Below are 16400 nucleotides of genomic sequence, written 5' to 3'. Positions count from 1 at the left end.
TTGTGCACTTTTCTGAAGCAATAATTTAATTTTTGAAAACGTGTGTATATAATCCCTACAGTCAGTCAGATCTCAGTTCCACATCTTCCACAACAGTTGTACTGTTCAGGAATGCTTACACTGAACACAAATCTAGATGAGCAATTTTTTTCCTTTTGTTTCATATAGTAACTTTCAGTCTGAACTGTCTTAGCTGGAATGTGAAGTATATTCACTCTATATTCCCTACATCAAAAACAGTCATGCAAATAAGTACTTTTCTTTAACTATGTTCTCCCCTTCCAGAGAGGCTTGTGGTGCTACACAGCAATTTAAAATACAATTAAAGCATCATATGTGTAACAACAGATGTAAAAAAATTAAACAAATAAAAAACTGATTTGTGAAAGAAACATAAGCATATAATTCAAAGGGAGTGTAAAATTTCCAGCTGCAGGTTGGCATGACTAACACTAATTGCATATTTTTTTAAAAGGAAAGTAGTACTCTGGGCAGCAGTATATTTAATTACCTTGGCTTTTTTTAAACTTCCACAAAGACTGGTTAAAAGAAAACCACGTTTATCTTAAGTATGAAGCTAAGATTAGATTAAAGCATTATACTGTTTTGAAGTGAATGCTCTTAGGATAATCTAAGGGTATTGTCCAATCTCTGAAGAAATAGAAGCTTGATGCAAAAATGACAAATAGGACCCAAATAAGTATCAGCAGTTCTTAATCATGCTGATGTCAGCAAGGAATTCCATTCAAGCAAAACTACATTAATACAATTGTCTATCCAATTGATGATTTTCTTCACCAAAGAGAACTATAGTCACAATCACATTGCTTTGCAATGAGTAATACTGTTCAAACAGGAGTAAGAGAACAATAGAAAAAAGTAACCTGTGCATATTTTGGTTTTCTGACTCAAGCCATGATCAACTCTTCCTCAACTACTCCTGATAAATGTTTGTCTAACATGTTTTTAAAAATCTTAAAGGAGTAGATTCTACAAAATCTCTACACTGCGTTCCAGTATTTCACTATTTTTAGAAAGAAAAATAGGCAGGATGTCATGGTATTAACATAAGCTTCTGTTGATACAGTTTAAAGCTGCTACAACTCACCTTGTCCCTAAAATGAAGGAATGGCAATTGATTACGTTCATCTTTGATGCATATATATAATTGTATATATGACACTACTATTTATTTCCTTTCTATTTTCTCCTGGCTACACTGAAGAAGCATAATTTTTTTCAATCCTCCCTTAACGAAAGATTGATGTCTATGAGGAATGATCGAAAGAATTTTTTTAATTTTTTTTTTTTAGATATCCATGACATTTTTTTTTTTCTTCCAGCCCGTTCAGTCTAATGAGTATTTTTGAAGCATGTGTGTTCATCGCCAGACACAGTTCTTCAGCTGGGCTCTCATGAAACATTAAGAGAACAAAAAGATTATTCCATATCTTTTCCAGGCTTCAATCCAAATATAAACTTAAACATCCTGGTCTGACATTTCATGATTTATAGACCTTATAACCTTCATTAGCATTGTCACCAGAGTGGTCAAAACTCCAGATGGCAGCAGGAGCTATTGCCTAGCCAGACACTCTCATCTTGTATACGCATAGCTGGTAACTCTTCTAAGTACAGAATCATGGAGTATCCCAAATTGGACGGGACCCACAAAGAGTCCAACTTCTGGCTCCACACAGGCTCACCTAAAAATGGTTATCAATGGTTACCACCTGGCTTGGTGCTATAGAAACTTCCCTGGGGACTCTGTTCCATTGCCCTACCACCTACAGGTACTGTACCTCTCCACTGAATTCTGTAAAATAATGTATTTTACACTATTTCTTCAATATTGTAATATTATTACTACCATACAAAATAGTAGGTTCAAATCCAAAATACTAATTTTAACCCAAAATAGTAAAGCTCAGCTTATGAAATGCCCTGGGTCCTTGGTTCTTCCTGCAGAAAATTCATCAGGAATACTTCTTTACTGAGCCTTTCGTTTCACTGAAATATTGAAATAAATGAAGAAAAAATATTTTGAATACTACTTGACAAGTAATAGACAGTTACAGAAAAACCTTTGACATATCCTACAAGTTTAACACCTTGGTAGTTTCACATGAAATTTCCCCATCCCCCATGTGATCATCTTATATTACTTAAAATAGACCACTCTAGATTTCCAAGTATGTTCCAAAAGGACATGAAGAGTAATCAGCAAATGTTGCACAGAATTTTATCACCCTTTCAGTGACTTAAGAGTCTGATGAGAATGATGGCTGGTGGCTTGAGATACTGAGGGCTGAAAACAGATCCATATTCCTGTATGTTTGGCAGTGACTCATCTAGACCACCTCTCTTATGTGGCTTGAATATCAGAATTTAAAGCATTATCCAAATCTGAAAGTTCAGATGCATCAAATCTTTTGTTTGTTCCTTATTTACAGGAGGTGTCATGGCAAAAAATATCAGGTGTTTTTTCTTTAAATACATATGACTTTGTACTCTGTTATTGTTTAGGTGTTTAGAAATAATTGATAGATTGATCATTTGTTCAGTATTTCTCTTCGAATTCAAGTTAGGTTAAATGTCACAATTCCTGACTTGGGGCCCCACTTCCTGCCTTTATAAAAGACGATATTAAATTTTCCAGGCTGTTGGCACCTTACTGAAGCTTTGTAAATTCTCAGAGATAATCACAAATAGTTCTGAGATTTCTTCAGCATCTCAACAGTTTTGAAAGACACTACTATTGAAAAAGAAAAACTGAATCAGGTATCACTGACATATGAGTAAATAATAGCCTTATTTGTATCATTGAACTGTTGGATTTTTGCTATTTAACTTGGGTAACAGATTTAATGTCTACTGTTTATCATTTCTACTTCTTTTAGATGACAGTGAACAGTTCACATTGACATGTGAAAAATATGTAATAAGAAATACAAGACAGCAAATTAAGTAGAACAACTTTTAAGTAAATTTAGTGTTTAGGGAGGGATGCTAGATTTATAGCCCCAGAAAAAAAGGAAAAGCAATACTATACACAAAAATAAAGTATATATATAAGCAAGCAATATTAATTTAGTCTCTAAATAGTACACAGCTAACTTGCTTCTTCTGCTACTTAAGAATGGGAAGGCAATTTTTTCACTATACATCTATTCAATCTTCAACAAAACTCCCCAGCTGAATGACTTTAGCCATTAAGAACGCAAATTTTATTCCACAAACATATCTTAATGAAGAGATCTCTCAGGGTACGAGTTCATTTCACTTAGGTCACCAAATCAGAGCTAAATAAAAACCAGGTTGTCAGCACTAACTATTTAGCTGTACAGTTATCAGTACACATAAAAAATCACAGCATTCAGTTAAATATAATAGATTAAGTTTACATTAAATAGGTTGTCCTAGTAAGCATATATACTGTCTAGTCTTTACACAGTGAAAATGTTGCTCCTTTCCACTCCTACCACTTTCTTGTTACCTCAGACAAGAAATTTCAGAAATTCTATCTTCTCTATAATTGCCAGCGTGTATTATTTTCAAAAATCCAATACTAAGATCACATTGCAAAAAGGTTCTATTTGGCTATTTTCTGTATGGTTTTGAGTTATTTTTCCACTAACTCATCTCCTCAAATAATTTGGCCAAAAAATGCTTTCCATAAAAAATGGATCTTCCTCATTTTCAGTGTTATATGTATCATAATAGAATAAAACCAAACCTCTTCAGTAAAACATGCATAATTCTTCACAGGTAAGATGTTAATGAGTAATTGTATAGTACTGAAAGTGCTTCAGTTTTGACAAATGAACACTGTCTTGGGTGAATTTTCTTCCTTTAAAAGCTGGCAAAAGAAAAATCCCAATCAGGTCAAGATTTAGTCTCCCTAGCTTTTTTCTTTTTCTATCACATTACACTATTCCTCCTTCATCACACCATAGTGAATACAGCGTGGTATTAGACAGATAGCTAAGAAGAGATGGAAAGGAAAATTTAAAGCACAATGCATAGAGACCAGATAGAAAACACAAAATAACTGATATATTTTCCCCCTCTATTCTCATGAGACCCCACCTGGAGTAGTGCATTCAGCTCTGGGGCACAAAACATGAGAAAGAAGAAGACCTGTTGGTGCAGATCCAGAAGAGGGCCATGAAGATGATCAGATGGCTCAAGTAACCCTCCTGTGAAGACAGACTGAGAGAGCTATGGTTGCTCAGCCTGGAGAAGAGAAGGCTCCAGGGAGACCTCACAGCATTCTTCCAGTACCTAAAGGAGCCTCCAGGAAAACTGGAGAGGGACTTTTCATCAGAGAGCGTAGTGATAGGAAAAGGGATAATGCTTTAAACTAAAAGAGGATAAATTTAGACAGGGGTTGGAACTAGATGATCTTTAAGGTCCCTTCCAACCCAAACCACTCTATGATTCTATGAGCATCTAATTCCAACCCAACTGACATGGGCAGGGACATCTCCCACTAGACCAGGCTGCTCAAAGCCCCATCCAACATTGCTTTAAACATTTCCAGGGATGGTGCATCCACAGCTTCTCTGGGCAACTTGTTCCAGTGCCTTGACACCCTCATACTAAGAAATTTATTCTTAATATCTAACCTAAATAGGTTAGATAGGAGAAGACGGCAGATTTAGATTAGATATAAAAAAGAAATTCTTTACTATGAGGTTGGTGAAGCAGGTAGCCCAGAGAAGTGTTCAAAGCCAGGTTGATAGGACAAGATGGCAGATTTAGATTAGATATAAAAAAGAAATTCTTTACTATGAGGTTGGTGAAGCAGGTAGCCCAGAGAAGTGTTCAAAGCCAGGTTGGACAGGGCTTTGAGCGCCATCCCTGCCCATGACAAGGGAGTCAGCTAGATGATCTTTAAAGGTCCCTTCCAACCCAAACTGTTCTATGAATCTATGAAATTAAATAATCAAGTCAGTAATTATCTATATTTGTTCTTATATTCCACACACTGTTGTGCTATCTGAATGTTCACTTCAAGAAGATCTGCAAAATAACCTTAACGTACCAGAACAATTTTAGAATCCTATCTACAAGAAGCATTAACAAATTACAGGACTGAATTTTGTTTTACATTTTTTCAGTAACCTTTGATGAACATGCTACTTGACAAACAGACAAAGACAAAGATTTCTTCAAACTTCCCTACAAATGTGTTACTGTTCTATGGCAATTAGCATCAGGTTCCAAGCTAATGTTCTAAATTTTTCAGTTTTTAACAGAAACAGTTACCCTATTGCTGTCATATGAGAGATCTCATGAAAATGGATGTTCTCCTTAAAATTCCGTTATTTATCACAGGCGTGTTCTCCCCAAAAGGAAATTAACACAACTTTCTGATAGAAGAGTGGGGCTGCATAACCCTGCTTATCTGATAATTAGATACCAAGTTAACAACAACCTTTCATTTGCTAGGAAGGACTTTTTTCTTTTCCCCTCGACCTTCCCCTGACTAGAACAATAGTTAGAAAAGCAGTTCCTGAGATCCTGAAACTCACAATTGTCTGATAAGAAAGCTATAACAAGGTTTTCCGATTACCTACGCAAGATGAAAATTGGATTTTACCTAGTAAGAAAGCCTTGACTTCTAAGATGAAAACACATAACAGAGATAGAAATTGATTCAATAAATATTTTAATAGCTATTCACTGAGAAAACAGGACTAAACATTATTAATGGACTATATTTTTGTAATGAGCAATCCTAAATCACTATTTTTGTTTTGTTTTTCCCAGCTTAGGTAATATCTGCAGTAAAAGCATCAGTTCCTTTTTTGTTTCCTTAATATTGTTGTTTCCTTAGCATTTACAGATGAACCTTAAAAAGTTGAGAGAGTAGAAATTCAAAGGTTTTACATTTATTGCTACTTTCACTTTGTTTATGCTATCACTGATTTTTTTACAGATGCATTTCACAGTTGCAAGAAATGATGTTTGACAAAGTGGTATCACATTTTCCAGTAGTTTGAATCCTCATATCTTCTTCAAAATATCTCAAAATTTTATCATGTCATTTAAGGATTTACATTTTTAAGGCACTTGAAATACCTGCTTTTAATTCAATAATTGAATGAAGAAAAGCTGTGCTGACATCAAAACCGATTACCACATTTCCTCAAGTTGTTTTAAAGAAAATAAGTATTATTTGACTTACCAGTGCAGCTGACAGATGAATGTTGGTGAAACATAAGAATTTAAACTGGTTGTTTTTTAAATGAATGTATGCTTAGAGATTTTTAGTAACTATTAACTTATAGCTTTTCTATTTATATAGCTTTCTATTTCTATTTAAATAGCTTTTCTATTTATTCCCGACTATATAAAACTACTGCATACTGCTTTTAATATTAAACAATAGTCATTTATGGGCTTCAGAAGTGAAACCTTTTTCTGACCGTACAGCATAGTAAAGCCAAATGCTGTAAAAGAACAATTTCATTCCTGAATGTAATTTATTATTCTCTTTCCCCTTCTCTATTCCCCAGCTGCCCACACATACATAACCAAGTCTAAAATATTTTTATGAAATCTCATTTTCTCTCTCTCATGTGCATTTAAATTTTCAGTTATTTCATTGAACAAGGTTTTACATATATATTCTGTTAGCCAAGCTGTTTTTCTTGTGTGTAGACCTTCTCCAAGTTTGTCTCTCTCTATGCAGTTACATTTTACATTGAAATCTAATAATATTTTGCAATTTTTTTTTTCTCAGCAAAAGTGCGTCAAGTAAAAAATATGCAAAAGCTACATTCCATACGGAATAATCCATGTGTTTTTTGCATTTATTTTTACTTTTGTTTTCCTTTTCTTTTTTTGATCTGTAACGTTTTAGATAACCAAGCAAAATATAAAACTTACGGCTGTCCAGGCTTCTTTTCTGCATCGAGAACACAACCATTCATTATGGATTTCATGAGGAGGAACACCGTAGCAACCTAGAATAAGAGACTTGATTTGAGTAATAAATTCTGCATTTCTATCTATGATGTCATACAATTCAACTGTGTACAAACACTAGTCAAACATAAACTGTGGCCCTGTGATCAAGGAGACCTTCCTAATGCTAGGGTTGCTGCCATTCTGTATATTTAAATACACACAAATTCCATGTACGTATGTGTATACACAAACACATATTCCATATATATATGTGTATACACAGGCACTTCCCCAAACTTTAAAAAAAATAAATAAATACACAGAGTATTTATTACTTTATGTGAGTTCAACAGCAAGTCATCAACTCTTCCTGCAGTAACATGGTACAATTTGAATCAATGTACTGACATTCATTCTATGCAATTACACCACACTTCCATGTAAGGATTTTACTTGGAAGTAAAGACTTTACTTAAAGTCCTTACATGTAAGGACTTTACTTTACTTTACAAGTCCTACTGCCTATAGAAGATACTGCTGAATGTTCATGCATTCATCAGTTACTTGAAATAAAAAAATGCAAGGTGGAGGAAATTACTTCACACCTCAAGTCAATAGCAATATTCACAAGTCCTCAAATAACATTATTTCACCCTTACTACTTAATAAGAATATATCAGTATTATGCAGTGGTTTAAAATGGTGAGTAAAAGAGGAATTTTATCACTCCGAGTTGAAAGAAAAATCAGAAGTCTGTGCTCCCCATGGTTATGACAGTTTACAGGAAAGTTAACTCTTCCCTATTTTCACAGCAACCATTAACAAATAATAGAACATATAACATAGGTTAAAAAAATGTAGCCAGAGTTCTCAAGCATTAATTATGGAAATGTTTTTCCAGTACTTACTTAGACATAACAGAAATCTCATTAACTATTAATTATCAATAAAACAAAATTTGAAATTACACTGCTGCTAACTGAACAATTAGTTTATTTACTTGCATGAACTCGAACACAACACTTTGCACATGAAATCAGAAGACTTGTTCCATCTTCTTCAATGAAGGCATTTGATGGATAGTTTTCAGTGTTTTCTTCACTATAAATAAAACACATCTCTGGAATAAGAGGTTTAGACTTTTCATTTTCATTCATCAATATTTCTTCTGAGTTTGTTTCCCTGTAAGTGGAACCTTCTTCTGCATGATTGTCTGGCTGGAAGATAAACAAAATCTATATTTAAGTTTAAAAAAAAAAAAAAAAAAAGGAGAGTCTGTCTTACTGCTCCTTTTGATGATGCTAAAATGACTTCTCCCCTCCCAGCTCCCCACTAACAATGTTTTATAAAAAAATTAACTGCTTCTGGGTATCTATCACAATCATCCTGTAGTTCCTTGATTATTCAAATAACTGTGAAATCTAAAAGAGCACTCAATCTGCATATTAGTGTTATTGCAACCGCATTCAATGATACTGTACAACTGACTCCCTTTAAGCCTTTTAACTGGGTCCAGTGCAAATAAAGTCTTTTTCCCAGTTCCCATGCAGTTGGGCTTCCTATTTAATAGTTTCAGAATTAGTACTACGGAACTATATCAGTATTTTTAGGTGCTGTTTGACACAAATTCCATATGCCAATATTGAACAGTACATTGCATTAGAATGTTTCTATGGGAATACTATTCCTAAGAAGTACCGTGAGAAGTTGTTTTTCCAACACTGCAGAAAGGAGATGAGGAAAAGGCTCTGATGAAAAACATTTGACATATAAGGAAGTAGCTAAAAGACGCAAACCTGTGTGGATTCACCACCTTCAAAAGTGTAACTTTTCTCTACATAAGCACCAAACAGAAGATATATACTGTCTGCAACCAAGGATGAATGCAGATGGATAGAGTATCAGTACTAATATTAATGATATTGAGTTAATTTACTTTTCATACAAAGCAAATGCATAATTTTATCTGATTTCTAATTTGCTACTTATTTACTGGAAATGCTGTAGCTGGGCAGATATTTCACATGCTACCCAGAGACAGAAGTCTAAGGATCTTGCTTACCTTATAGTATGGCATAAGAAGAGTGCAAATGGCACAGTGGGGTTCCTTTTTTCCACAAGCTGCATTGTATTCTTTTTCAGCACTGAAATTAGGTACTCTTGTCTGCCAAAGGGAGATCAGAGGCCTAGCCCATGTCTCTGTCTCTTGAACTTCCTCTTCCATTAAGGTTGTTTCAGGCAGTTCTTAAAGAAAAAATCAGAACAAGAGGCAATTGGCACAAACTGGAACACAAGAAGTTCTGTCTGAACATCAGGAAGTATTTCTTTACTGTGAGGATGGTGGAACACTGGAGCAGGTTGCCCAGAAAGGTTGTGGAGTCTTCGTCCTTGAAGGGCTCAAAAGCCACCTGGACAGGGTCCTGGGCAACTTGTTCTAAGTGTTCCTGCTTGAGCAGAGGGGTTGGATCAGATGTCCTCCAGAGGTCCCTTACAACCTCAACTAGTCTGTGATTCCGTGAAAGCAAACAATTGGTTATATTGGCTTTTTGGAATGGAGACAAACAATATTGAATTTTTCATGTTCATTAACAATGAAATCAAACAATGCTAAAGAAAATCTAAGAATGAATACAAAGTCTAAAAGAATTATGCATCACGACAAGCACACAAGCACTTTGACACCTAGGTCATAAGCTGACTGCTCAACAGAAAGCATTAGAAAGTATTTCAGTAGCTCTTCTATTTAGAATTTGTACATTTGTACTCATCCACAACATTAAAGTCTCTCTCTCCACTCCTTAATTGCTCCAACCTCTACACCACCACCTATCTGGCTATGTACTGTGCCTTAAGCTTCTCCCAGCTGAAATATGTTATATCTAGCCATGCTGAACCAGACTTATCTTTTCACACAAACAGCACCTCTCAGTTTTTTGTGTAATCTGTCACTTGTTTTCCAAAAGAAAACAAAACAAAAGTTATAATCAGTAAATAATGGGAAACAATCAGATCTATGATATAGCTGGACTGACAGGTACAGTGCATGCTGTAGTCCATTGCAAGAAAAAATTGTGTTATAATACTAGTGATCTGTTCTAGATGTTATAGAATTTTATTTATGAGCTCTGTGTCTGCATAGTACTCATTCATAAAGTTGACTATGAAAGTCTCTAGAGAAGTTGGAGAGTAAAAATCATATTGATGCTTAAAGAGTTTACCCAATAGGCATAATCTAAGAATAGTCATTTGCTGTTGAGAAAGATGTAGAAAAAGGAATCCTGGGAAAGGAGACCAAGTATAAAGCCTTGCCCCAAAGAAATCAATAGCATAATTATTAATGACAGTCAACACCAGAATTTCAGCTTAATCACACATTTAAGCTGTATGGAAACCTCAAGGTATCTTCACAGGCAATCTAGTGACCCTACCATCTGCAAAATATACAGATTATGAGGAGGGAAGTATTTTTTAATTGTGTAAAGTATTCCTGACAGGAAATTTAAAGCTTCTTCTACCCCCCCACCCCGCCCCCAAATTGTGTCCTTATATACTTGCTCTGATTAATGATTAGATCTGTGGTTCTGTTCATTCAAGTGGGCAGGGATCTTCAATCAATGAGAAGACACACAGGTGCAATTAGAACAGAAGAAAATTATGTGAATGTGGAAGGCAAAATGGCAAAGAATATTGAAAAGTCATCGAATAGAACTCTCAGATATCAAAAAAGGTCTAAAGCATGCAGTCTGTTTCTAATGGTGTATTTAAGAAAACATGTTTATTGCAGAAGCAGAAAATTCCAACAACAGAAATATTCAGTGAAGTATATTAAGCTGAATCATCACATTCTTTCATCCCATGACTGCCTCCATCCACTTCTCAAAAAAACAGAAGCTTTATGGGTCTCCTCCTATGATAAATTGTCATAAGTTGCTGCAAAAGCACTATAAAGTTTATAGCATTTCTATCAGCTTTCAAAAAATCGGAATTATAATATCTGTATACAAGCAAGCTCAATGTTTCAAAAAAGTAATTAATATATCCTGAATGTGAATTTTATTCCATTTTATATAGTTTCTCAGAAGAACTCACGTCAATTCAATAAACATTTGCCAATAATCCATATAGAAGAAAAATGCAAAATGTCTGAAAAAAATAGCTGTCACCAAGTCAATATTCAGCAGCAGTTCTTTATGGTGGATAATGCAGCTGCAAAAGAATGGCAATGAAGAAATAGCCAAACACAAGTAGGAGATGAAATATAAAATGCAAGGATCACTTTTTTAGTTTTCTGAATTACTTTTTTTCCTTTTTTTTTTCTTTTAATTTAAAGGCTTTACTAAGCTCTTAAATTAAAAAAAAAAAGTCCAATCACATTTCTTCTATTACTTGCAGTTTTCCAGATCTGTAAAGTAAACAGATGTGAAATCTCTGCCTCTAGTTCCATTCTTATCTATTTTCCTTACAGAATGGTCTCAAATGTGGCTTCATTTTTGCTAACCTTTTTTTCCCCAATTTTGTTCTTTGGCACCATTTCCTTTTAGGAGCTTATATTGCCATTATTTTAAATATTTTCATTATTCTTCTGCCCTCACAGCGAATTCAGGGCTTGATCACTCCAGGTAACAAAGAGGAATATAAAATTTATTGAGAAGGTGTGTAACTTATATATTCTATATCTATTATGCACTTTGAATCTGAAATCTTTTCATCCCACGACTGTTGGACTGATAAACTCTTAGCAAAATCCAAACTTGTGCAAGGTTTACTGCTCCAGCTGAACGTCCGTATGTCTGTGGGGCCCAATGAGATTCATCCTAGGGTAATCAAAGAGCTGGCTGATGTCATCATGAGACTTCTCTGTTATTTTTCAACAGTCTTGGGAATCTGCAGTGGTCCCAGTTGACTGTAGTCGATGCCCCATCCCTGAAGATGTTCAAAGGTTGCCCAGGGCTGGATGCAGCCCTGGGCAACCTGATCTGGTGGATGACATGCCTGCCTATGGCAGGGGGATTGGAACTAGATCATCTTCTAGGTCCCTTACAACACAAGCCATTCTATGTTTCTGTGATTCTATGACTGGAAGCTGGCAAACATTGTTCCAGTTTTCAAGAAGGGTAAGAAAGAAGACCCTGGTAATTGCAAGCCTGTCAGTCTCACTTCAATGCCTGGAAAATTATGGAGAAGATTATTCCAGGAGTTACTGAAAAACACTTGAAAGACAACACAGTCATTGATCACAGCCAACAAGGGTTCATGAGAGGAAAGTCCTGTTTAACTAACTCAATTTCCTTTTATGACAAAGGAAATGAAGAGCTCATTAAAGAGGTTAAGATTGGAGGAAGCCTGGGTTGCAGTGAAAAAACCCTGGTTGAGTTTGTGATCTCGAGGGATATAGGCCTGGCTAAGAGCTAAGTCAGGACCCTAAACTTCAGAAGAGACAACTTCCAGCTGTTCAAAGAATTAGTGGATGAGATCCCATGGGACACAGTCCTTAGGAACACTGGATCTGATGAGAGCTGGCAACTCTTTAAGGATATTTTCCTTGGAGAGCATGAGCTCTCTATTCCCATATGTAATAAATCAAGAAGGGAAGGTACAAAACCAGCATGGTTGAGTAAGGACCTGCTGGTCAAACTTAGGCAGAAGAAGGAAATGCACAGATGGTGAAAACACGGCCACGTGCCCTGGGAAGAATACAGAAATGCTGTCCCAGTGCTGGGATGGGATCAGGAAAGCCAAAGCACTGACAGAATTAAACTTGTCGAGGGATGCAAAGAGTAACAAGAAGGGGTTCTACAGGTACACTGGCTTCAAAAGAAAGACTAAGGAGAGTGTAGTGCCGCAGACAAATAAAGACAGAGAACAGGCAATGACAGACCTGGAGAAGGCTGAAGTACTTAACGATTTCCTTGTCTTGGTCTTCACTGCCAGGCTTCCCACATCTCTCGTGTCCCTGAATCTCTAGGTGGAGGCTGGGGGAGCAGAGTACCCCCACAGTAAGTGAAGAGTAGGTTTGGGACCTCCTGATGCAATTTAACAACTTCAAGTCTACGGGCCCTAATGACATGCTTCCCAGGGTCCTGAGGGAATTGGCTCATGTAGTTGCCAAGCCACCCTTCATCATATTTGAAAATCATGGCAGTCAGGCAAAAACCCCAGTGACTGGAAAAAGGAAAACATCGCTCCCATTTTTAAAAAGGGTAGAAAGGAAGACCTGGGGAACTACACATCAGTGAGTCTCACCTCTCTAACTGGAAACATTATGGAACAAATCCTCCTGGAGACAATGCTAAGGCACATGCAGGACAAGGAGGTGATCTGGGACAGCCAGCACGGCTTCACCAAGGGTAAATTGTGCCTGACCATTCTGATGGCCTTCTATGATGGAGTGAGTGCATCAGTCAACAAGGGAAGACCGACTGATATCATCTACTTGACTTCTGTAAGGCCTTCGACAGGGTCCCACACAACGTCCTAATCTCTAAATTGGGAAGATATGGATTTGAAGGGTGAACCATCCACTGGATAAGGAATTGGCTCGATGGCTGCACCCAGTGAGTAGTGGTCAATGGTTCTATGTCCAGGGGGAGACCTGTGACGAGCAGTGTTCCTCAGGGGTCTATCTTGGGACCAGTGCTTTTCAATATCTTCATCAATGACGTAGGCAACGGAATTGTGTGCACCCTCAGCAAGTTTGCAGACACCAAGCTGAGTGGTGCAGTTGATACAACAGAAGAGATGGCACTCAAAGGGACCTGGACAGGCTGGAGAAGTGGGCCCATGTGAACCACATGCAGTTCAACACGTCCAAGTGCAAGGTGCTGCACCTGGGCCAGGGCAATCCCAGACAGGAGTACAGAATGGGAGAAGAACTTGTAGAGAGCAGCCCTGCGGAGAGAGACTTGGGGGTTCTGGTGGATGAATGGCTCAAGATGAGCCAGCAGTGCACTCTTGCAGCCAAGAAGGCCAACTGCATTGTGGGCTGCATCAACAGAGGTGCAGAGAGGTGATTGTCCTCCTCTACTCTGCCCTCGTGAGCCCCCATCTGGAGTACTGCATGCAGGTTCAGGGCCCCCAGCACACGAAAGATGTGAACCTGTTAGAGGAAGTCCAGAGGAGGGCTACAAAGATGATGAGATGGCTGGAGCACCTCTCCCATGACGAAAGACAGAGAGAGCCGGGGATGTTCAGCCTGGAGGAGAGAAGGCTCTGGGGAGACCTCATTACAATATTTCTATACATAAAGGGATCTTATAAAAAAGATGGAGAAGGACTCTTTACTCGGGTAGATAATGATAGGACAAGGGGAACTGGTCTTAAACTGAAAGGGGATATATTTAGACTAGACATTAGGAGGAAATTCTACACTGTAAGGGTAGTGAGGCACTGGAACAGGTTGCCCAGAGAAGTTGTGGATGCCCCATTCCTGGAGGTGTTTGAGGCCAGGCTGGATGGGGCCTTGACCAACCTGATCTAGTGGGTGGCATCCCTACCTATGGCAGGGGGTTTGGAACTAGATGATCTTTAATGTTCCTTCCAACCTGAGCCATTCTATGATTCTATGATTACCCATCTAGTTGACCAATGGAAGACAAGTAGACAATATCTTTTTGAATTTCAGCAAAGCCTTCATTACTGTCTATGACAATATCCTTCTGGTAAAAAAAAATGACTGGCATACAGCTTGGCAAGTTCTTACTATAAATTGTGAACAGTTGGCTGATGATGCAGTACTGTGTGCAGTTTTGGGTGCCACAATCTAAGGACATTAAAGGACAGTGTCCAAACAAGGGCAACAAGGATGAAGGAAGGTCTAACCAGGAAGACATATGTACATAGGAGAGGCTGAAGTCACTTAGTTTGTTCAGCCTAGAGGAGATTGAGGGGCAACCTCATTGCAGCTAACAGCTTCCTCACAAGGGGAGCAGAGGGGCAGGTGCTGAGCTCTGCTCTCTGTGAACAGCGATGGGACCCAAGTAACGGTATGGAGCTGGGACAGGGGAGAGTCAGGCTGGGTGTTAGGGAAAGGTTCTTCACCCAGAGGGTGGTCAGGCACTGGGACAGGCTCCCCAGGGAAGTAAGTGGCTGTGGCACCAAGCCTGCTGGAGTTCAAGAAGCATTTGGACAACACTCTCAGACATATGGTCTGATTTTTAGGTAGTCCTGTGTGGAGTCAGGAGTTGGACTGCACGATCCTTGTGGGTCCCTTCCAGTTTGGGATATTCTAGTATTGTATGATTTCACCACTCCTTATCATTGCTGAATGATTCTTCCACAGGCATTGAAGTCTTCACGCTGAACCTCAGCCTATTATGATCCTTTTTAGACAAAATTTATCTTCAGTTTTTCGATTCTGGAATCAATTCTAGAATGACAGTTCCACTTCTCTTACACTGTTCTCTGGTTTACCACTGCCTACAGTACATTGATATGTTCAAGACTGTATTGTTTCTGCTTTAATGAGATCAGTATTTACATCTTGATTACCTATAAACTCCACCATTCCTGTTCTCCCTTGAATTTTTCTTTTACAAATCCTTTCCAGACTGAGGGAGTAAAAAGAATGCAAAGGCCAGGAGAAAAGCTGGAAGTACTCTTATGACATTTTATTTTGCTTTCAAGAGCCTTGTATTTATTTTCAAACCTCATTCCAAACAAAGTCAGGAACAAAATGCCATAGGCAAACATACTGAACTGCTACAGCCTCCAAAAAAATTAACACTTTTAATAAATTTATTTTGCCCCTTGTATTATGTTTAGAACAACTACGTCCAGTTATTTTTTGACTGGAAGCCCTCCTACATTGCCTCAGTTCTCTAACATCTCTAATTATTCCTTCTGTCTACTTTGAGACAGCACTGTCTTCTCCATGCTCCTTACTGCAGTCTTTCAGTCCATTTGCATGAAATACGACACCCAAGCTCTCTTACATGATGCTCTTCCATGTTACTCCCTGTGATCTCTCTCTCTTCTTTACCAAAACAAGCCCCATAGCTCACCCAGGCAAGGAAAAATATCCTCCTTTCAAAGGGAGGCTAGCTAGCCCACCACTTCTGAAAGGAATGTGACATAAAATTAAGAGTATACAAATCAAGACTAGTTCTCTCAAGACAAGTTCTTGAGAGAGAGATATAACGTTTATGATCCTCTATTGTCACTATTGTATGTTTTATGATTCTCAGTTCTCTCCAAGAATTTCCTAGGCAACTCTGAGGTTAATTTATCATCTTTCAAGAGCTTCAGAAATATTATTTCATCTCCTCACAATCAATATTCACCTACCCACACACCAAAATCACAAAATGTCAAATAAAATTGATATTAAAAAAAGTTACAGAGTACGTGACTCCCATTATAGAATATGACAATGTTGCCTTCAGTAACTTTCTCACCAGGAAGAAAATGCAATCTTATACATAAATATTCTTCATAAATTGAATCTGGGCAGTTTCACTTTCTTTACTTTTTCAAACACACACCAA

General features: G+C 37.5%; 1 protein-coding gene across 6 annotated transcripts in view; it reads right to left on the bottom strand.

The window, feature by feature from the left end:
* Positions 1-16400, bottom strand: part of KDM4C (lysine demethylase 4C) — a 296942-nt gene that overhangs the window by 94715 nt on the left and 185827 nt on the right. For all 6 annotated transcript variants that reach the window (XM_035567672.1, XM_035567676.2, XM_035567671.1 and 3 more), the window contains 3 exons: positions 8981-9162; positions 7919-8135; positions 6898-6974 (listed from right to left, as the gene is read on the bottom strand). In XM_035567672.1, coding sequence (XP_035423565.1) covers positions 6898-6974; positions 7919-8135; positions 8981-9162 — 476 coding nt within the window. The remainder of the gene's footprint in view (positions 1-6897; positions 6975-7918; positions 8136-8980; positions 9163-16400) is intronic.

The sequence above is a fragment of the Cygnus atratus genome, chromosome Z (genome assembly GCF_013377495.2).
Source record: "Cygnus atratus isolate AKBS03 ecotype Queensland, Australia chromosome Z, CAtr_DNAZoo_HiC_assembly, whole genome shotgun sequence".
Taxonomy (NCBI): Eukaryota; Metazoa; Chordata; class Aves; order Anseriformes; family Anatidae; genus Cygnus; species Cygnus atratus.
This window is presented reverse-complemented; position numbering and strand designations above follow the sequence as displayed.